General features: G+C 54.7%; 1 protein-coding gene across 5 annotated transcripts in view; it reads right to left on the reverse strand.

Moving 5' to 3' along the window:
* The window catches only part of LOC113912685 (myelin basic protein), a 116,896-nt gene that overhangs the window by 25,140 nt on the left and 68,659 nt on the right, over positions 1-23,097 (reverse strand). For 2 of the 5 annotated variants that reach the window (XM_027576270.2, XM_027576269.2), the window contains exons 4-5: positions 8,767-9,203; positions 1,952-2,029 (exon numbers count right to left, since the gene is read on the reverse strand). In XM_027576270.2, the coding sequence (XP_027432071.1) occupies positions 1,952-2,029; positions 8,767-9,203 (515 nt within the window). Of the gene's footprint in view, positions 1-940; positions 1,190-1,951; positions 2,030-8,766; positions 9,204-23,097 lie in introns of those variants that run through there. The other 3 variants (XM_027576273.2, XM_027576272.2, XM_027576274.2) reach the window with 2 other exon arrangements.

Raw genomic sequence — 23,097 nt, forward strand, 5'->3', positions numbered from 1 at the left:
AGATCTACTCTCTGGTACACACGACCATCTTCTTGAAACAACAGCAGATCCCAAATTGCTGCAGGAAGACATTTCAAATCATCAGAAGTTCTTGCTCAGAGAGGAGAGAAGACCGTGGGTGTACTGTTTTCCTCAGTGCGAGAACAGCGTAGCAGTGTATCCCTGCGGGAGGGAGGTTCCGGGACTCCCAGACCCAGCCCGCCTGTCCCCTGTGCACCCGACACAGACGTGCCTCTTGAAAAGCATTTCGCAAGGTGGGGACCCACCACGTGGATCACTGAGGCCTCGGTGGGCGGAACTAGGCCCTCGGAGGGTCTGCACTAATGACTTTGGGGAGCCCACTGGCTTGGTCCGTGTGGCAACTTTGCCCTTGGTTTCCGCTCGGGGTCCGTCTTCGACTTCCGGTCACTTAGCAGCCAGGTGAGTACCATACACACAAACACACTGCTATCCGGTACTGTGCATGTTTCAGTATCCTCGTGTATGTTCTTGCAAGCCAATCCAAATCCCATTTGGGGTGCCCAGTATTTAGGGGGAGTCCATAAATGAACAAATAATAAATACAAAGAACCCAGGACCAGAACCCCGCGGTGTGTGTCCTCCGAACCTTAGTGTGCCCACTGGTGGCCAGAGATGGTGTCGTGCAGACTCTTTCTTTCAGGCCTGGTTATTTTAATGCGCGCACAGAAGTTGGTCTGGGGTGAAGAGGCGGAGGAGAGGGCTGTTGCTTTTTCTCCACCAAGTAGTTTTTTAAAAGAGAACAATCAACATTCTTGGCGTGGCCCGAAGAGCACAGCCCGTCTCCCTCTGTGGAGAGCTGGGCTTCTGACAGAAGCGGTCTCGGTCGGTGGAGGAGAGCCTGGGGCAGGGAGGCGTGGGGTGGTTTTGGGGGAAGGGGGCAAGCTGGCCCCAGGTGGGGGCTTCACACCCAGGTGTGGGGCCCCCGGTTACCCGGTCACACACACCAGGGGCCGCTGTGGCAGAGGCTTTGGCATTCCGGTGTCTTCACGGAGCATCCGGGGGCACTGGCCTCCCAGGGAGGGCGTTCGCTTTGACCGACGAGCCGCGGAGAGAGGCGTTTACAGAGCGAGTGGCCACAGGGGCTGGACAACAGCCTGTCCTGCTGATGCTCTTGGGAGGGGACGGTCCACAAGTGTGTCGGGAGAGTACGCTCACCCTGCTGTCCATCCTCTTCAGGCACGGGTTCTCAACTTCTGCATGTCCCCAGGTGACACACTCAGGTGTCTGGCTCGGGCACCCACCGTCACCTGAAAGCACAGGCCCGCGGCCGCGAACCCGTGTGGTGGCCGCCACCGTGCGTAAGTAGGAGTGTGACTCCTGGTGGACTCAGGACCTCCTCTGGGGTGATGCTGCCTTTCCTGATTCCCCCTGCCGTCCGGACTCACCTGTGGGCCCTCCGTGCTCCGAGCAGCAGATCAGGACAGGTGACGGCTCGTGCTCCATCCCAGCGCAGGCCCCGCCGAGCCCAGGTGGGGACCGCACCCGCCATCGACCTTCCCAAGGACACACATCATGTGACAATTCAACTAGCAATCGTTCAGTGTACATCAGGCACTGGTTTTCAAGGGCAGGTCAATGTCACGGTGGCAGCCGACTCTCCGTGCCCTGGTGCCTGTGGAAGCGCTGAGGCCCCGCTGGTCCTGGGGGCCCGTCCACTGCCCTGACCCCACAGCTGGCCCTTTGCAGGTCATCTGTGCAGGATCCCGCCTGGGAATTCAAAGGCCTCTTGAACAAGAGTTTTCGGTCTTCTCACCTTGACCCTTACTTGCTTCCCCTGAGGAGCTGGCCCCCTCGCTTTGCAAACGTGACTCCCCCAGGCACTTCAGACCCGCTGCACCTGCTGCAGCCCTTGGGCAGGAGCGTGCCCGGATGCGGCCCCCGCTGACCGAGGAGGACAGGAGGGGCCTGGCGGGGTCGGCGCACGTCTTACCTGGTACATGGTGCACAGCCCGGGCTGGCTGTGGGCATGAGAGGGCACAGGGCTCCGTCTCTGCTTGAGCCAGGGCACCTGCCAGGGGACACAGAGTGGCGGTTGAGTCCATAGGGTACCACTGGCAGCGCCCCCAAGTCCTCCAGCAAGCGTCCCCTCCTGACCGGACTTGGAGGAGGGTGAGTGGGGGACGGAGGTCCGAGGGTGAGGGCGTGCGGAGGAGGGATGGTGACCACCACGGGGGCAGAGGGAGGAGGAGACGGCAGCGGGGGCCCCCCGCACTCCGGGGCAAGGACATCAGAAAAAGGAACGAGAAGAAAGATTTAGGGGAAAGCTCTGGAGCCCTGCGCCCAATTATGTGACCACATTTTCTTAACATTGTAGCAGGCACCAGACCCTAAGATTCTGGACCGAGGAAGGGGAGGACACGCCTTCCAGCCCGATGCGACATGCTAGGGGGCTTTTCAAGTCTACAGTGGGATGGGGAAGGTTCGCAGCTTTACTGCACAGGTTTCTCTCTTTTGCAGCAGGTGTGATAGCTTCGGTATGGGACTTACAGGAGAAACCACATCCGTTCTGCGGGGGTCACTGTGCTCTCTCTGCCGGCCCTCCCAGCTTCCTACAGAGCTCCAGGAATTAGTTTTATGAGCGACAGGGTGGCCAAAGTCAGGCCAGGCGGCCACTCGGGGTTACACGGTCTCACACTCTTCCTGCTGTTGGTGAGATTTAGAAGCCTTAGTATTAACTTAGCATATGCCTGGACGTGAGCTGTGCATTAACCTTAACTCTCGGCTGTGTTGCTATAAATCTTCCTAAGTAGTGTCTGTTCCTAATGTGTGTCTTCCCGATTCCATTCGCTGTAAGATAGTACCTGCCTATCACCCAGTTTTGAGTGGTGTGGCTGAGAGAGCATGACTGGGGACCAAGGTAAACGGTCTGCAGAGAGTTCCCCTTGTTTGATTGCACGTGGCAGAATGGTGGGCTCATGGCGGGGGGAGAGAAGGTGCCTTACATTGCTCAAAAGATAAAATCGATGTAAAGGATTTCAAGAGATGTCTCAAATTGGCTGTAGATTACATGGATTTTTAAAATAACAGGTCACTGGTGGGTTATGTGAGGAATGAGCTGCGGTTATGACGCAGGAGAATGTTAGTGTGTTCTAGAAATATTATTGCAAAGTGAACACACAGGGTTTCCCGAGGCAGATCTAGGTGAGTCTGCTTAGCTGTACCCCCCACCCTTGATTCTCCCCACGCGAGAGCGGTGACTTCTACTCTAGCGAGAAGCACTGTGCCCTTAAGCCAGGCACGGAGTCCTACCAGAGTAAGGCAATTGTGTTAATGCCTCAGTGGATGAGCCTGCGGTGGCTTCTGCCTCGATCGGGCCTGGTCGTCCCCACAGGGTGTGAGGCGCCCCCCAAGGGTGGCAGACAGGTTGCAGACGGGCACGGACACCCTTGGCCAAAAGGCAACGAAGAATTTTCTAGTCTGATTCCCCGTTGAGAGCAATGCCCCTTCTTAACGAGGGGGACCAGCTCCTTGAGCTGTTTCCAGGTCGCACCAGGGACCCGTGTCAAGCTACCCGCCGCCCCCCTCCCGCCCCCCGGGGCATGGGCAGGAGGGGGAAGACAGGCATCCTCTTCGTGGGCGATGGCGGGGGGAGTGGCCCTGCTCACCTGACCTCCCACACAGGTGCGGGAGGGGCTGGTGCTGTCACTGGGTGCGCCCCATGGGGCTGGCGGGAAGTGCCCCTCAGAGGAGCCCTCGTTCGAGGGGCTTTCTCGGAACAATTCCTGTTTCCGGAGCTCTCCCCACTTTATACTCTTTCCTCTGAAGCAGGACAGCTTCGGGGCAGTTAAGAGTGGGGTGGGGGAGAGAGAGACCTGTGGAGAGACTCTCACCATTTCTACGGGTTCTATGGTTCCTAAAGCTAACAGGAGCTCTGGGGAGGGGGCTCTTCCCTCTTGGGATACGTTCCCTCCGACGTGAGGCCCAGCTCTCCACCAACCAGTCAGCCAAGCCTGTCACCAAACATCTAATCCTTCCACCAAAAGGAAAACCAGTGACATTTGTCCCTGTACATGCTGTGAATGGACGCAGCGGGATGGGAGTGAGGACAAGCTGGGCAAGTGAATGCATCCAAATTAATCGTGTGTTGCTTTTATTTCTAGTTCACCTGAGACCCAACCTTACCCATGACCTCCAGGCTCACTGGCGTCCTTGGGAAGAGCCGGCACACTGCCATGTCCAGATTCCCCGGGCTTTCTGGGACATCTTGGACCCACAGGCGGGATGGGTCTCCCATGTGCCCAGTCGCTCGGGAAACGCCGCCGAGGGGGCTGTGTCCGCCCCCCAACACACACAGAGGGAGGGCAGAGTCTACTCCGTGCCCACACTTTCCCCTCAGCAGGGACGGCGCTCTCACACAGACACTGACACATCCAGGGGAGCGAGAACAGCCATGACAGACCAGGACGCTGAGCTGTCCGCAGACAGAAAAGAATACAAAGTCTTTGTGCAAAAGCACAGAGTGAGAAACCGACCTCCGTGTGCCGAGGGGACGGGCGCTCGGCCCTCACCCTCACCACCCTCACCTGCTGGCTGTCCTGTCAGGAGCCCACGAGAATACCGGTGGTAAATGCACTTCGTAGGGGAGGGAGGGGAGACCCCAAAGAAGACAACGTGAAAAATTCACGTGCAGTTGGTATAACACCCTTGGTCGGTTACAAAGTTTAATGAGTGCATAAAAAGGAAGAAATATATATGAAGCAAAAGTTCATCACAAAATCAAACAGGCATACGTAACACTCACCAGAAGGCGATCACCATTAGACACATCAACATAATGCGCAGACACGTGGCTCACACAGAAGACGTGGCAGGACCGCCCCAGAGCACGGCCACCTGCCCTAATGCAGATCTCGCCCACTGAAGCCACGGGACACTGGACACTGAGGGTCCGTGGACAACGGGGTCCACAGTAAACTGCCCGCAGCCGAGCTGGGGAAGCCGCTGATCCAGAATTGATCAGAGTAGTTAACACTTCATAAAGATACTCCTGGGGGAAACCTCAAAAAGTATTTGTTTGAAATACACCTGCCACATTGTCTGTTCTCTAGAAAGAGCTGTGGCCAAATATCCGGGCAAACTGAAGCACCGGACGGACGGCCAGATCACGGCCACACGGCCTCGCACGGATATTCAACTTGGTTTCATGTGCGGGGCTTCACTCCTGGGAGCAGAACTTTCTGCTGAGAGGGAGCATGCAGGTCCCCAGGTCCCGGACTCGGGGGTCAGGTGCCGCACGGCGGGGGGGCCTCCACAGCCTTCCTACCATGTCCCTCCTCGGCCTCTGAACGCTACACTCCCCGCAGGATTACAGAACATAGCTACAGAATTGGGATATTATGTTAACGAAGAAGCATTAAGTGATGGTAGAACTAAATGTTAAATGAAGTTAAAGTGGGGAAAAAAACCGGGAAACAGAACGTGGTGATTAATTTACAAGACTGATCATACCCCATAGCGGTAAACGAGAAATGATTTTCATCCCGTACAATCAAAATTAGAGGCACAGAAATAACAAGAGTGCTGAAGGACGGGATGCTGAGCAGAGCAGGTTACTACTCATGGAGCTCGGCCGTGAAGTCAGGACAGAATGGTACAATCATCAGTGTGGGACTAACTTAAAAAACTTTTAAAATACCCTGGTCTGGAGAAATCTGAGAGGGGCATGTTCTTACTTGGGGAAGGCCCTGGGGGCACATCACTGTGTCCAGCTTAGTTACTTCCTAAAACCTCTCCCCTTGCAGATGAAAACGAACAAGGGCAGTTTCCAAAGTGATCACTTGGCTCAAGGCTTTGGCTGCCGCTGCGGAGGGGGTGAGGTCCGAAAAGGGGAGCAGCAGGTCGGGGGTGGCCGCTCTGGAGAGCGCCTTCCACAAAGACCACATGCATTTTCTCCTTTGTTTTCCTAAAGGCCTGCCCATTGCCCGAGGCCCCACCCTCCAGGGAGCTGGGAAAGCTGTTCTTTGGGAGGCCACAACACAACCCTTCTTTCCTCCTGCAACAAAAGAGCATGTTCTCAGTGCATATGCTCTTCCTTTAGGGCTCAGCAAAAGAACATGCCTCCTCCAGGAATTTATAATGCACTTTCCTTGAATGTCAACAGCCGGCCACACAAGGGAGGGTGGTGTCAATGCATTCTGAGGATGGGGGGGCAGTGCCAACCCAGGGCCTGGAGCGCCACAGGGCCTCGGCGGGAGTGGGGGGCTGTGGAAGGGTCCCCGGACCAACACCCCCCTTCTCAGGGGCCATGCCTTCAGCCTTGCAAGATTCCACCAGGAAAAACCACTGCAGACAGACAAGCAGAATAACTGCTTCCCCCCAGCTTTACACCCCAGGTGGGGCAGCCGACCCTCAGGCCTGCGGGTGCTCTTTGGGATCCCGTGTACCTGAGACAACTGTCTCGGGAATGACAAATGGTGGAAACGCGAAATGGGCTTTCGGGGACTGTAATCAGGCCTTTTGCTTCTCTTCTCTCAAACCTCAATGCAAAGACCTTTCTATAAGATGAGGGCTCTGCTGATTTACGACACACGGAGGAAAAGCAAGGACAGAAACAAAGCCACAGAATCACCCGTCGTGTCCGCCACGGTAAATACCCCAGAATCCTGAGGCCCTCGTGGGCGTGCGCCTGGGCGGAGAGGTTTTAAGCTCACATCTCCAGTGTTTAAGAGCAAACAAAGAGTCCACAGTAAAACAGGGGTGCCGAACAGACACTGTTTCAGCAGACGCTGCACAGGAACGCGTCCCAGGCCTGCGTTTGTGGGAAGCCGCTACGTGCCGACGAGTGCAAACTCTTAACGGATTTCTCTGGCATCAAAAGGCAAGGCTGTTCATTTTTAAACCTTCTTTATTCAACATTCAGTAGTGAACAGAACTGATACTTCAAAAATTCTAAAGCAATTGTTTAAACATGGTTTTCATTTTTAAAAATCCTGTGAAAGTACTCTGATTTCTCTGGATCCTTGATAATCGGGCAACACTATTTTGCAAAGTTAATGCCTACTTCTGAGATGAATCTTTTCTTTGAAAGGATTAAAGAGTCTAAGAGCCTTAAAGCAACAATGGTTGTAATTCTACACAGAGGAGAACAAACGCGATGCACGTACGCACACACGTGTATATCCATTCTGAAATAAAGTCACAATGATTGATATCAATGCATTCACAATTTTAATTTAGACCACTACCACCGAAATGGAGCTTGTTTTATAATATATGCTATACAGCGATTTAATCTTTTCTGCACAGTGTAAATATATTTTTTCCTGTACCTTGAGTGAAGCAGAATAGCTTAAGCTTTCAAACTGGCGATGCTGCCTGCCTACTGGGGGCTTAGAATAACGGCAAGACCCAACTTGGCAGCCAGAGTCTGGTGTGGTTTCATAGCAGGGCCCAAAAAACACCTCGGACTGGAATCAGCACTGGAAATAGTTCAGACGACCGCCATTTTGGGGTGACGCAAGACTGCCCCACAGTTAAAGCAACGGTCTGCAAAGACGGACACTGAAAGGAGCAAGCAGAAGGTGGACCCTGTTAGCACTTAAGTCACGGCAAGTGTTAGTCACCAGAAGTCACGGCAAGTGTCATGTGAGAGATGTTGGCCCCTGGGGGCAGATGCGAGAGACATATTAGCAGCACCTGAGCCTCCAGCGCCCAAACTGCCTTCCCGTTTACTGTTCAACGATTTCACAATCCTCAGTAATTTAAAAAATTGTAGGCAGAGACTAAAGCAAATTTTAGAAACTCCTTTAAAATTGCAAGTCAGGGCCCCTGCTCCACACTTCACTCAAAAGAATCTTTACATTCCCAAGACTTTCAGGATCAGCAGGATGCACAGCCAGAGGAAAAGCTACATCATGTGTGTTTTGTGAGCGCAGCCAATAAACCCGGGTTTTCTTGAAAAGACCCTCTCCTTCCCAAAGGACCCAGCTAAGAGGCATAGGACATGCTATGTGTTTGCTACGGCAAAGCCACTTGGGACTCAGCTCTCTGATGGACCGTCACCATGGATGACCCAGTCACCACCCACTCCAGGAGCCGAGGCTGGGCACTGACACGATGGGAGCTTTTTCCCCTCCTGATACAATTTGTATCTACAGAACATTTACATAGTGAAACTTCACAGATTCTCTATTCGAATTAATGGAATAACAAAATAACACAGTTCTGATTCATAAGCACACGCAAGGATCCCTCCACCCCTTTCCCCTAAATAACTCAGATAAAAGACACAATTTGCTCGAGGCGAATTTAAATTTCGAGTTTGTTCAAAAGTCCTCAATCGCACGATTGTTGCAAGACCACGTGAAGCTAGCAGCACAGACTCCAAGGAAAATGAGCACAACCCAATGTCGACCCCGAAAGCGTGGACACAGAAGCAGAATCAGCCACAAAACCCCGAGCACGAGACCCCGGACAATGCCCACGATGCCCACGCCATGCGCCCCAGGGATGCAGAGTTCAGAATGTTCTTGCATTCCTGAGCCACATCCTGATCGCATCCCCTGAGAGGAGGGGAAGGAAGGAGGCTGAGCTGTGTGGAAATGCAGCAAAAGCAGCAACCCAGCCCCCCTGCCACCCCCCCGCCCGCGGCCACGGCATGGCCAACAAGGACAGCAGCAGGACGGCAGAGGGGCTGCTCCAGGATCTCTGCTAGGGCTTAGCTCACCTGCTGACTTTCCTTCCTTTTCCTTGTCAACTACAGTGGACACACGTTCTGCGTGCCCCTAGTTACTCCTCAGAGCTCACCTTGCCTGAGCCCCGCTTGGGCACACCCCTGTCACCGCCAAAGAAGCGCCCGAGGGAGTCAAGGATGCCCGTGTCTCTGTGCCTCGGGAGGAAGCCATGCCTGGCATGATCCATGGCGCTTGCTGAGGCCAGGTACTTGGATCCGTGCCTCTGGGAGGGTCTTTTCTGTGACGCCATCACATCCAGGCCCTCAGGACTGACTGCACTGTCCTCTTGGATGGTCTGGAGCTCGTCTGACTCCGAGGGCCTGTCTTTGAAGGTGTTGTCCTCTCTCCCCGGGGCATCTCGGGAAAAGAGGCGGATCAGGTGGGGGCGGCCCCCGGGGTCAGCTGGGTTGGCGTCCTGCCAGGCATTCTTTGGGTCCGCTGTGCGCTTGGAGTCTGTCACCGCTGTGTCCTGAGAGGCGGCCCCATTGTTCTCCTCCACATCTGCCTCCCCTGCAAACAACAGTGAGACATGAACACGGGCCGTGCAAAGCAGAGCGAGGGACAATGCCGCTTTCTTCCAGGGCGAGGGACCTGCTTGTCTCCTACCAAAGCCACAGAATGTGCGCGGGGCCGGCAAGCTACGTGGCAGCCCCAGACGGCTTCTGGCAGGACCCAATCTGCCCTGGATGTCCTACTGGCAGGTCTTGTCTCAGGGGCCCCTACTCGAGGTCTGGCCCCCTAGGCCAAGCGCACCCCGGCTTCCCGCTGAAGCGGCCGGCGCGGCCGCGGCAGTCACCCCTGGGTGCTGCCATGGTTGTGCGTGGACAGGCCGGGACTGTGGGACATTCAATCCTTAAAACTTCACTGGTGCATAAGTTAAACATGCTGGGAGCAATGATGTGACCAAAGGTATTTTTAGTGTTCTTGATGAAAGTGGAACTTCCCACGTCTTTTTGTAATGCATGCCCTAAAGAAACGGGGCATTTAGAATTCTTTAGTTTCCAGATTCCACAAGAGGCTTCTTGCACTAGAGAACTGCTTATTCAGGACATTTTCATGTGGCTCCTCTTCTATAAGCAGCCACAGTGATAAAGTTTGACGTGGGAATGTTCTATGTGCTCTACCACCATCCCATAGCTCTTACATACATACAGAAAATACAGCATTCCCTTCCAGAGTGGCAATACACCAATTTGGCTCTCAAGTTGCAAGTTAGGTTTAAGTGCATGTCCACTCCACTTCACCCTTAGTTACTTATTTAGAGAAAATGTGGATTTACTCACACTTACCTGTAATACCATCCACCCATCCACCCACCCACCCACCCACCCAACCATCCATCCACCCAACCATCCATCCACCCAACCATCCACCCACCCAACCATCCACCCACCCAACCATCCACCCACCCAACCATCCATCCACCCACCCAGCCAGCCACCCAACCACCCAGCCACCATCCCAAAATTCCATCCACCCACCCAGCCAGCTACCTACCCAACGAGCCACCCAAACACCCAGCCACTCAGCTACCCAGCGACCCAGCCATCCATCCTACTTACCCACGCACGCAGCCAGCCTCCCAACCACCCAGCCACTCAGCCACTCAGCCACCCAGCCACCCAACCACCCAGCCACCCACCCAAACATCCATCCGCCCAACCATCCATCCACCCACCCACCTGGCCACTCATCCATTATTGACTGAGCACCTAATAAGTGTAATGTACTGAGCTAGATGTTTGTGCTGCAGTAATGAACAAGATGTGGTCCTTGTCTCATGAACACTGATGGAAATGAATGTTATGAAATGAAGTGTCCCCCAAAGTGGCAGGGTCCCCATCCTAAACCCCAGTCCCTGTGAATGTAAACTTATTTGGAAATAGGGTGTTGTGTAGATACTCTGAGAAATGAACTGAGAGTTCTAGAGGGGAGGGGGGTGGGGGGATGGGTTAGCCTGGTGATGGGTATTAAGGAGGGCACGTTCTGCGTGGAGCACTGGGTGTTATACGCAAACAGTGAATCATGGAACACTACATCGAAAACTAATGATGTAATGTATGGTGACTAACATAAGATAATAATAAAAAAAATAACAAAGTAAGATGAGATTGTGCTGTAAGAGGGTGGGCCTAACCAAGTGACTGGTGTCCTTATAAAAAGAGGGGGCTTTGGACAGAGACAGAAACACACAGGGCAGAGGCCGCGTGATGGTGGCAGGGACTGGAGAGACCCGGGGACACCAGAAGGTAAGAGACATGGATCGTCCCTGAGAGCCGGCTGACACCCCGGTTCCAGATTCCCAGCCTCCAGAATGTGAGAGAGGAACTTCCTGTTGTTGTAAATCACGCGGTTGGTGGTTATTTGTTGCTGCAGCCACAGGACAAAAACACGATGTGTAATTTTCTCTCAGCCTGTGCTAGTTACGACAGCAGAGCAGGGTAGGGTGAGGGGCTTCAGGGAGGCCCCTTGAGGGACGGAGTGAGGGGTCCAGGGGCACACTGGGGCGGGGTGGGGGTGCCTCTGCAGAGGGGCGGGCGCCCAGCAGAAAGGCCTGGAGCCGGAGGGACTGGGGAGAGGAGCAGCTGAGCGGGAGGCCCAGGCGCCTGGTCAAGATGGCACAGGCCTCAGGGGCCAGGAGAGGCTCCCGAGGGACCAGAGACCGCTGTGGGACGTGGACAGGACCAGACTTCCAGGCAGAAGGTGGCAGGGCCTGCAGGGGGGTACAGGTGGGCGGGACTGCTGGCCACGGGAGAGATGAAGGGGAGGCCACGGAGGGCCCCTGCGGGGCCGGGAGGGGCACAGCGGAGCAGCGGCCCCCTCCTTCCATTACACGTATTCTCGGAAGTGTGTGCAACTACAACACACACTCACTAACACATCAGTCAGAAAAGGCAGATGATTCCACGCTCTTTCAACAAAATCACATGGGTCAGGAGATGGTCCCATGAATGACACGCTCTGACAGGCAGACACTATCTTCACCTGTATCTCCAAAGAAGGGCACGCCACCCCAACATATGTCCTCAGTGTTTGCCAGGGACAAAGTTCAAGGCGGACACCTGGTACCCGGGATCACCGTGACCTCACTGCAGCCCCTACGAGACAGCACGCAGGTGTGAGGTGCCTCAGAAATACGTCACTTAGAGCACGGCCCATCTTCCCCAACCACTGATGAAATTCAAACCCATAAGAACACAGTTATTTATGCTGCATCTTCCTAAGGCCTCACTGCCTTGTAGTGACAGGAAAATACCACGGCCGGCATCAAGCTGTAGATTTTTGCAGGGACGCACTGATAATTTATAGGTTGCCACAGAAATGGCGTCTGAATTTCTAGCCGTGCTTTATAATCTGTGGCTGATATAAATTAATGCAAATGTGGAAGAGAAACAAAAACTATATTGTACATGATTAAACGCATTAACAAAACACAAGCGCATCTGAATACTAATATTTGTACAACAGTTGGGCTTTGTGTCCCTGAATAGGGCTGTTTGTGAGGCACAGAGAAGGGCATTCGTGTCCCGAACGTAGCTTCTCTGAGCACAAGGGCAAGGGCAGCGGTCGAAATCTGCGGATGTGCAGCATTTTTGGTCGGGACGAATGCAGTTTTAATTTGTCAAATAATATCAGCTTTCATCAAATTAAAGCCCGATGCAGAGTTTTTATTGAGACTATAACTATGGAGCATAGCATTTAGTGCACAATTTGTGAGGCTTGGGTCGGATTCTGCCAGAACACACACTTATAATGCTCTAGTGTTGTTCAAATTCTACAGGAGTTTGCAATAAAACTTAAAAAAAAAAAAAAAGCCCACCTCAATCCGACCTCCAGAAAACTGGTGGGAAATGTCCTGGACTTCTGCAAGTACTGCTGTTAAAATCCCAGGAGGGCTTTCCGGAACATCCCTGAGGACCAGAGCCGTCACTCACTCGAGAGGGGCTTCTACAGCAGGAACGCCCACCCTGCGGGCGGCTGACGCTGGGGCAGCGTGCGCACCGCTAAAGCAGCTCGCAGAGGCCGGGCCCTGAGCGAGGCTCCCGCCGAAGGTCACCGTGGTCCTACCGCAGCCTGTGAGTCTGGCTCCTTCCGTCCACGCCGCCCCCGGCAGGCAGCTGTCCCAAATCCTGCGGCTTCCCCCCAGATTATTTCTCACTTGACTGACTACAACCACCTGCTTTCTTGTTCTTTTCTTTTCTTTCTTTTTTGGCCACGTTATGCAGGGGTTTCGCCACGTGGTTGTCGCTGGTCCACAGGCTTCAGCCTCTCGTGGGATTCCATTCACCCACAGTGGCTGGAAGCACCTGCACAAGGCCTCACAGGCCATGGCCCTCGTGCAGGCCCCCAGGGGCTCCCCAGCGCCATGGGCACCAAGGAGAGGCTCGCCCGCCCGTTCTTCCGCTCACACTTCAACATGTCCCCGCACGGGTGCCTGACTCATGTCCTCAGGCCTCTGCTGTCCTGCCTCCCTGTGCCACGTCCTGACCGCCCGGAGGCCTGCGCTGGGCGCCTGGCCGGGAAAGCAGCTCCACTGGTCAGGGCCGCTCAGCAGCTGAGGGTGGCTGCCCCCCGATCCTGAGAAGTGTGTCGGGTTTGCCAGCTCCTCTCCAGCCCGGCGGTGTGTCCCAGGGGCCCTGCCGAGGTCGGCCTCCATCTCATCCGGCGGGGAGCTACGTACGCACTAGGTGCCCAGCAAGACCGTCTGATCAGACACACTGATGTGTGCAGGGCCATTCCTCCAAAAGGACAGAACAGAAGCCGAATACCACCCCCTTCTTTGCTAGAAGACTTAGCTGTTGCCATTGCAGCTGTTAAATTGCTTTCTGTATTCTTATTTTTAAGTGAAGCTTTCCCTTCGGTCCTGAAAGGGTTCTACACTAGAGTCTAAGGAGCTCTGGCTTAGAAATGAATTTTACTTGTATAATCTAATTCTTTCTGGCCATGCAGAGGTTTTGTAATATTCTAAATTTAATCAGTCGGCTTGGCTCTGAGGTAGCAGAATAAAGAATTTAGTCTCCCTGCTCTAGTCTCTCATAAACTCCAAATCCGAGTTCCTGTAGTTAAGCCTGGGTGCCCGTAATGACCATGACTCGTTGAGGGGGACTGACCTGACAAGCCATTTCGTCCACTTTGCTCTGTGGTCCGCTGGAGAGCACCTGACCACGTGGGGGGTGCCTGGCCGCACGGGGGGGGGCACCTGACCGCGTGGAGGGCACCTTACCGTGTGGGGGGCACCTGACCGCGTCGGGGGCAGAGAGACTCCCAATGCTGCAAAGCCACGGACAGCAATGCCCAGAGTCAGGGCCAACGAGGGCAGAGGTCTGCAGGGCAGCAGAGAAGGGCCCAGGAGACTAGCTTCAACCCCTCTAACTAGCTGACGGCCTCGGGGAGGTCACTGAACAGAGTGTCTGCTTACGGATGGGGAGACCCAGCGCCGTTCTTGCCTAAATATCTGAAGGTCCGTTTCAGCAGCACGTGCCCAGCTTCCACCCAGTGCCCCCAGCGCCCACACACGCAGCTGGCCACCGAGAGCCCTGGAGAAAGGGAGGCCTTTGCCGCCTGTGCACACTGTTCCAGATGCGTTACCGACAGCCCTATAAGCAGGTAGTTTCCTCTCTTCATATGAGGAAACTGAGAACATAGGAAAGTTAAAATAGGAACCGATGGGGGAGGTGATGTTAATCCAGGTCTGCGATCGGTTCGCTGCAGGTCTGGGGGCCTCGCACCCGCACTTCTTCTACCCCGACTGGCTTTACCTGCAATGAGGCGTTTGCCTCAAATGGGAAAATTTCACTGCAGATAATTGGAGGCTACGCCATGTGTGGGTCACAGCTGCTTAACAGAGAGGGACTGACGAGGAGAGGCAGGGGGCCTTTGCAGAAAGCCACCAGCCCCGAGCGAAGAGCTCAGCCAGGGCCCCCACCTGCAAACAGGAGGCCCAGATGCTCCCAGCGGGCTCTGCAGGCACGGGAGGGGGCTCTCTCCCTGCACATGCCCCTGCTCACCCGTACCAGCCGTGGGCTCTCCTTGTCAGAATATGTCCATGAGTGTTAAACGCCAGAACAAGCTGAGTTCAGGAATCCGGTATCACCAGTCTGCAGATTTTTCACCCAGGGAGCTAGGATTCTTCCTGGTTCAAAAACACGGGTCCCCAGCTTATTACTGTCCAAGCTACCTCCCTGTGGCAGGCCCCATACATGGTGGATCACGGCCTCTGAGGCCCCAGAGGAGCCTGCCCAGAATCACTGCTTCCAGATCTTGTCTAGGGCTCACAGGATAGACGACTGCCTGAGGAAACGGTAGGACCCCTCAAGCTAAAACACGAGCAGCTAGGAACAAGTGTCCCAGATGCCCAGGCACCACCAGAAGGCTCATGACCGGCTCCCGGCACCTTCCTGCCTCCCCCCTTGGAACATGCACCTTGTGGCCCTGCTCACGGTGTCCTGTGGTACCCCTGGAGCAGGGACCCCGAGGTCGCGGGGAGCCTGCAAGGAGAAAGTTCTAAATGGGGCTGCCAGGCCCCCTCCTGGGCTGGAGAGGGCATTCACTCGAGTGACGAGGACGCCGGTGCTGGGACACCCGGGGACTTTCACCTAAATACACAATATGGCAGAACTCAGAGGGACTGCACGCGCTGTTGCCCTGACACACTCAACGGCCTTCTCCTGAGTGATCTGCAGCCTGCATCCCTAGCTGCCAGTCCTTTTAGGAAGCATTATCCAAAAATAAGTCCATAGATCCAAATGCACCAGCGTGCCCTATTTTTCATAACTACTCAGATTAATCCTGAGTTTCTAACTCAAAGCAGCACCGTGACAGAGATTAAAGGGACTATCATTATGGAATGAATCCACAAAATAGTGGAAATCTTCAATTATCTGGTCTTTGATTTGTTGTTTGTAAACTCACGCTTTAACTTTTACTTTTTTTCCCCATATTTTTTCATCTCGTGGTATCTTAAAGATCACTGAGACGACTGAAGCCATCGTATAATCCGAATACCACAAGTGACCTTAACTCAGGCCGTCTGTTACAGGGCCGAGTTGACAGGGCCAAGCAAGGGCGTGCACACCCAAGTTCACGTCCTTCAGAGCGGGCGAGCTGCAGTCACATGCCGTTCTTCAGAGTCAAGAAGACCTTGAGATACAGAGATGGCTGCAAAGAGCTAAAGAAAAGTTACCTAATACCTCAGACCTTTGCAGAAGAGCTCCCACTTCCAAATAACCGGCAGAAGGGGTGCTGCCTCTTGCAGCCCAGGGAGAACCATCGAGAAGCCCAGGATTCTGCACTGAAATAAGACAACATTAACTCTCCTCCAGAGGTCTTTCTAAATTCCGTTTGCCTCTGTCGGCGGGCAGATGGTGTGGATCCACTGTTTCAGGATTTTTATGGAAGGCAGCTTTGCAGATGAGCACATAACCCCCCCAGAGCACGCCTGCCCGCCTTCCAGCACCTCAAGTCTGGGGAGCCGGTCCTCCCTGAGCCTGCCCATCAATCGCCGCTCAGAACACCAGCTCCTTCGGCAAGAACATGCTCCAATCCCCCCACGCAGAGATTCCGGGAGAGCTGAAGAAACGGGAAGCAGAGATTGTTACCTTTGTCTAGACCCGAGGCTGGGCCAGATTCTCATTTTCACTGAAGGTATGAAATTAGTCATCTACTATTGGAACAAAATTTCCAGCTTGCTTTTCCGTAAAGGAGGTGTTTTTTGTTGTTGCCTGTTTTTAACTTTTTTGCCTTGTCACTCTGGGCCTGAAGGTGCAGGACCTCCGCAGTGGGGGCCGGGGCCCCAGAGGGTCCCACCACCAGAGTCTAGATTACAGACTCTCCTGGGAGTCTTCAGGAGGATTGATTAAGATAAAAGCATCCTGACAGAAAAGAAGCATAATTAAAGTTCCTCGAACCTGCTATAACCAAGTGCAGAAATAAAAACCAGCCAGTGTGCAAAGGGAGTGCGATTCTGAATGGTGGGGTGCGCTTCACAGACGACACCGGGAATAACAGCTGTGGGCCTGGCCCGCCCCGCCTCGCCCCTGACCGCCTCCAAGCAGGACCAGCTGCCTTCCTGGGAGCATTGCCACTGGGGAGCCCCTGCTTCCTCACCGAAGGCCTGAAACCATGAGATGTGGGTGTTGGGGGGGCACTGTGGAGGTGGAGGCAAAGACCCGACCTCCATCTCTGGCCAGAAGGACCCCTCTTTCTAAGTGAGGTTTTTAACACTGGGCATGCAGATGGGTTATCTGACATAACCCACTGATATGATAAAGCCCCAGAAGAAGCATCTCGCCAGGTCTGTGTGTGGTACCATCAGCCACCGCCTACCATGGAGGGGGCCAGAGGCACTGTGCTGGACACCCAACGCGTGGCTCTGCCGGGCTCCGATTCAACTCGAGTCGAGCGCCCCCATGGAAAAGCCAGGGGCCGGCAGCAGGAAGCGGCCTGTGGGCTCTGTAGTAGGGAAAGCCACCTGGGAACCAGTGTCTCTGCCCAAGGCCCAGCTCCTGTCCAGGAGATGGGAGACGCGGGGGGCCCCTTTCCTGTGAGGGGCTGCCTTCTATCGAACTGCCCCACGCCAGGCTTGGACTGAACCTCACTCTAAAAAGACAGTGACATGGGCACCTGTGTGGCTCAGTCGCTGAAGCGTCTGCCTTTGGCTCAGATCATGATCCCGGGGTCCTGGGATCGAGTCCTGCGTCGGGCTCCCGGCTCAGTGGGGAGCCTGCTTCTTCCTCTGCCCCTCCCCCCTGCTCATGCTCTCTCTCTCTCTCTCGAATAAATACAAAAAATCTTAAAAAAAAAATAAATAAAGAGACAGTGACAAGCATGCTGTCCAGTGGAGTAAAGGGCGAGGCTGGAGCCCATGCTAAGTGCGCATGACCATGCTTTGGTGGACCGTCGGTTTAAGGAGAAGGGGCACCGGGAGAACCTGTGCGCCTCTGACCTGGCCGGCCGGGCCCCTCTCTGCGGAGGAGCCAGGGAGAGGCGGGGCTTGGGCGGGCGGAGCCGTGGTGTTTGTGAGTGTAGGCCAGAGCTGAAGAGGACCCTCCTTGTTTGTGGAATACTTCTGTCCCTGGCTCGCTGGGCTCGGGGTCACCAGGGAGGGAGAAGGAACAAAAAGGCCCATGGTTGTGGCCCGTGGACTTGCTATGGCAGAAATTCTGCATCTATGAGAGGCATGCAGCCGCCCTCCAGGCTACCCGCAGAGATTTCTTTAAAACTTTTCCACAAACGAATCTTATCAACCCACCCATCTCAACACGAATGCCTCCTTTGTGTACCCAGAACATATAGTTTTTATTTGCTCTAAATAGCTCAGCCCTCGAGCCCGCCCACAGCAGGAATGGGGTCACAGGGGAGGCAGCCCGTGAGGGTCGGGCCGGGCTCCACTCCGAGTCCGTGCCTTGTAGGGCCCGAGTTTCTTCATCTGACGATGTGGGTGCTAGCTTCCCAAACACAGCTGGTGTCAAGATGTGAGATTAAGAAAAAAAGCCCAATATACACATAGGTTCTGTGCCATGAGCAGCCTCTGTTGGTTCTCACCATAACTCTGCACCTGCCATGAACAGGCTCAGAGGGGCTACGAGACTTCCCCCAAGGAAGTGGCATCACAGGGACACTGAGTTGCTTTTCAGTGAGGAGTAAATAACCTAAAACAAAAGTATACCTGCCTCTACATCCATTTTATCCAGTGGGGTCCAGTAAATGCTGGTAGAATTAAACTGAATTTGGACTGTGAGACCAAAGGTCGGCTGAAGTCAAATCCAGCTGACTTTGGTCCTTGGTCTTACCACCTACTCTGTGACCTTGAGCATGTGAGTTCATCTCTTCAAGTCCTGAGTGCCTCAGCTGCAGAATGGGGTGAACTATTGGAGCTCACTCACAGTATTGCTCTGACAAGTCCTTGAGGTGCACGTAATAAAGTGTCTTAGCACTGGTGCATGGTGACCAGCCATCAGTTAGGGCCTTTGTTACTCTAGCTGTTACAGTATTTTAAAAAACGACTCTGGGAATACCTTGTGCACAGTGTTAAGATTCTATACAGTTTCCACCCACCCACCCATCCATCTACCCGTCCACCTACCCATCCACTCACCCATCCATGCATCCAACCACCTACCCAATCACCCATCTACCCATCCATTCATCCATCTATCCATCCATCCATCTACCTACCCATCCACTCACCCACCCACCCATCCATCCATCCATCCAACCACCCACCCACCCACCCATCCATCCATGCATCCACCTACCCACCCATCCATCTACCTACCCATCCACTCACCCATCCATGCATCCAACCACCTACCCAATCACCCATCTACCCATCCATTCATCCATCTATCCATCCATCCATCTACCTACCCATCCACTCACCCACCCACCCATCCATCCATCCATCCAACCACCCACCCACCCACCCATCCATCCATGCATCCACCTACCCACCCATCCATCTACCTACCCATCCACTCACCCATCCATGCATCCAACCACCTACCCAATCACCCATCTACCCATCCATGCATCCAACCATTCACCTACCCATCCATTCATCCATCTACCCACCCACCCATCCATCCATGCATCCACCTACCCACCCAATACTCACTTTATTCTTATGTTAGGCAGAATTCTAAGAATGGCCCCCAATAATTCTCACCCTTGTATAATCCTAAAAAAACTGTAAAAATGGTACGGTATCCCTTGTGATTATGTTATATACATAGAAACAGATTATCTGGGACTGTTTAGTCCAACCACAGTAGCCTTTTGAAGGCAGAGAGTTTCTCTAGCGGGTACCAGAAGCGGAGGTCAGAGAGACTCTCATGCAAGCATTAAAAGAGGGGGAGCAGCGCTGCAGGCTTCAGAGATGGAGGGTCTATGTGCAGAGTCCAGAGATGAGGCTCTAGTTGCTGAGGGTGACCCTGGATGACAGCCAGCAAAGAAATGGGGACCTGATCCCAACAACTACACAGAACTGAACTCCCCCAACAACCTGCATGAGCCAGGAAGTAGATGTCCCCCTGAGCCTCCAGAGAAGTGCCCGACCTGGCAGCTACCTTGACGTCAGCCTTGTGTGACGCTGAGCAGAGGACGTGCTCCAGCCAGCCCGGACTTCTCGCCACAGAGCCAGGAGCACCCAGGGGTGGTTTTCAGCTGCTAAGTGTGTGGTAACTGGGGACGCAGCAACAGAAAACGGAGACATGGCTGCTGTGGGTCCAGGGAATCAGTGGAGGTGAACAAAACAGAGTTCCTGCCCTCTTGGGCTTTCAGGTTAGGAGACAGGAATTAATCAATCTCACAGAGAACTCCACACTTTACAGGAAGGAAAGAATCTTGTCAGTGGGAGAGGGCGTCAGGGGCAGAGAAGCTTCCCTGCGGCTGTGGGTGAGCAAGGGTCTGCCAGACGCCGGGGGGCTGGGGGCCCCGGACACAGAAGACAGGAGCCGCCAAAGCTGGAGGTGGGAGGGGGTCTGGACACAGAGGGGAACGTGGTCCCAGCAGGCCGAGCGTGAGCGTGCTGGGTTTTGAAGGTCGTGCAAATGTGTGCTTTGTTCTTTATTCTAAATGCATGAGAAGCCCCAGGAGAGCTTTTTAAACCAGGAAGCAACATAATCAAATGTATGTTCTCAGAAAGTCTCCCTGGTTCCACTGAGGAAAGAAACCAGTGCCAGGGACCAACGGAGAGGTTGGGGGGTCCACCGGCCAAGGGACGATGGTGGCCCGGGCTGGGGTCAGGGTTTCGGAGCTGGAGCAAAGTGCAGATCCGGAGGTTTAGGGGATACAAATCCGGAATGGTTTTGGCAAAGCTCTGGGGATGGAAGAGGAGAGAGGGGTCATGACCAGCTTCCACAGCATCAGCATTACCTGGGAACTTGCCAGAAGTGCAAATTCCGGCCCTGTGATGTACCCGCTGACTAGAAACTGGGGTGGGCCCAGCAGTCTGTGTGTTAAGCCCAGGGAAGCACCGTTCTAGCATGCGGACAAATGTCTGCCAAATAAAAAAAGCCCCTCCGAGGCTGGAACAGGGGCTCTCGATCCAGGCTGTACACCACGATAATCAGGGCACTTTCCAGCCTCTGGGCGCCCTGCCCCGCAGACCGAGTCCACACAAATCTCAGGGCAGGGTGAGGGTGCCTTGAGAGGTACTCCAGGGCCACCAAGGGGTCACATTCCCCACGGTTTTCCTGACAGGCCCAGGATCTCTGCGTCATTCCTGATCCACTGCCTTCAGGGAGGAGATGGGTCTCAATGAAGGAGCACCTGGCTGTCCTCTACCCCAGGGAACGTCAGAACCAGCCTGTGCTGAAGCCCAGACTCCAGCCGGGCTGACGCTGAAGTGGGGCCCGGGCATCACGCTCAGATTCCTGCAGTGATTTTCATGTGTCACGTCGATAATACATCAACAGCAACTGCGGGAGGAAGTGCTGGGCCAATCCCTTCAAGCTTCCTGTAGGTCCCCTTCTCCCCCAGAGTTTGACACCCAAAATAAACAAGAAGGTAAGAAGCTGCAAGGTATCGAGAGCCACAACCACTCCAGCAAAAATTAAAGAAAAGTGGAAAGAGCCTCAGAATACAAAAGCAGTGCAATGCACCCCGAGCGTCCCCTTTAAGCCTGTCTTGGTTTATCTTAACCCAAACCACAACTCGGACACCAGCTTTCCAGAGCTTCAGGCTCTGCGCGGCCCCCGTCAGAGGGATGATAACCTTTTCCCGAGAGACGCTGTCTGGCTCCGGGATCATGAGTGTCCACAGCCACAGAGAGGCAGCCCACCTCTCGAGCCCACCCACTGGCGCCGACCCTGTGTTCCAGTCACTCCCTTCGCTTTGACTCATTTCAGCTCTTTGTCCCTGCTGCGATCTGACCCGGTCTGAGACCCTCCAGCCGTGAGCTGAGACCTGCAGCAGTTTTTACTGTATGAGACGAAGAAGCTGTGACCTCATTTCTGACTTGTATGAAAATCACAAGCTCATCTGATGTGTGTTTTCACACCGAGACTCTTCACAGACGGCCACACTGCAGACGGTGTGGGGAGGCGACCAGGGCCACGAGCTCAGGCTGCCACCAGGCCGCCCTGCGTGCGCTCGGAGCGGACAGCTCGGCACAGGCCTGCGTTCCAGGAGCTGCTCAGGGTCTCCTGGGGTGAGGAGCCCCCTGCCCTGGCTCCGGGCGGTCTCAGAACCACCCCCACCCTCGGCACCTTGCTCCCCGTCCTCCCTGGGGGACCCAGGAGAAACCCACAGCATCTGGCTTCCTCTGTGGGATAGAAGTGCCACGGAGGAAAGCTCAAGCACATGCCCCCAACAACCTGACCCCCCGCGGGATGCACACTTGCTCATTTGAGCAAATGTGTCCGAGGGGCACCTGCGGGGGCAGCGGTAGGGGTGAGTGGGCGCGCATCAGGCCAGAGCCGCAAAGCCCCGCACACAGCCTTTGCCGAGACCGCCGCAAACGAGCACCGGGAGCGGGGCCGAGCCTGCGCAGAGCCCCAGCCACAGTGACTGTTAAGAAGGGACGAATATAGTGCGGAAGCAGAGGACACGTCTTTCCTCAGAGGCGAGGACGCAGGACGGCTGTGGATGGGCAGCGGGGGCCTGCAGCTGAGGTGGCCGTCTGCCGGCGGAGGTCCCCAGGGCTGCGGGCAGCCGTCACAGGAGGTGGGCGGGAAGCTGGCGTCCCACCGTGGGGCGGCTTTGGAGCACGGTACCATCGGGCGCCGCCTCGACTGCCTTGCTGTGAGACTGTGGGAAAGACAGTCACCGGCCGGGAGACGTGGGTGCGGAGGGACAAGGGACTCCTGGAGCAAGGTGGGCATTGGGTGCAGTTTGGTGATGGCGCCTTTCTGCTGCTCCTGACTCCTGGACTCTCTCTGGTCCTCCTGTGTGTGTGTGCATGCACACGTGTGTACGTGTTTGTGCGTGTGCACGCGTGCATGTACATGTAAATGTGCGCACACACGCATGTGTGTATGTGTAGGTGCACATGCATGTGTTCACATGTTCTTGCATCTCTGTGCATGTGTGTACACGTGCATGTATACATGTGTGAATGTGTGGTGCACGTGTACATGTGTGTGTGCGTACGTCCGTGTGTGTACGCGTGTGCGTGAGTGTGCACGTGTGTACGCGTGTGCACGTGCGTGCATGTGTACGTGAGTGTGCACGTGTGTGCGTGCACGTGTGTGTGCATGTGTGCGTACGCAGGCACGTGGGTGCTGGGCGATAGGGCGGGAGGGGAGAGGGGGTGTGCCAGATTCTGTTTATACTTCCACGCTTGGTGCTAAAGGACTTCTGCCCAGTTGGAAAGTTAATGCCCTTACTCAAACAAAGGTTTGTTTCCTTTTATTAGTTTGGGGATGTTGGAGAATAGATTTGGGCAAACACTAGCTCTACAGAA

Source organism: Zalophus californianus, chromosome 14 (assembly GCF_009762305.2).
Source record: "Zalophus californianus isolate mZalCal1 chromosome 14, mZalCal1.pri.v2, whole genome shotgun sequence".
Taxonomy (NCBI): Eukaryota; Metazoa; Chordata; class Mammalia; order Carnivora; family Otariidae; genus Zalophus; species Zalophus californianus.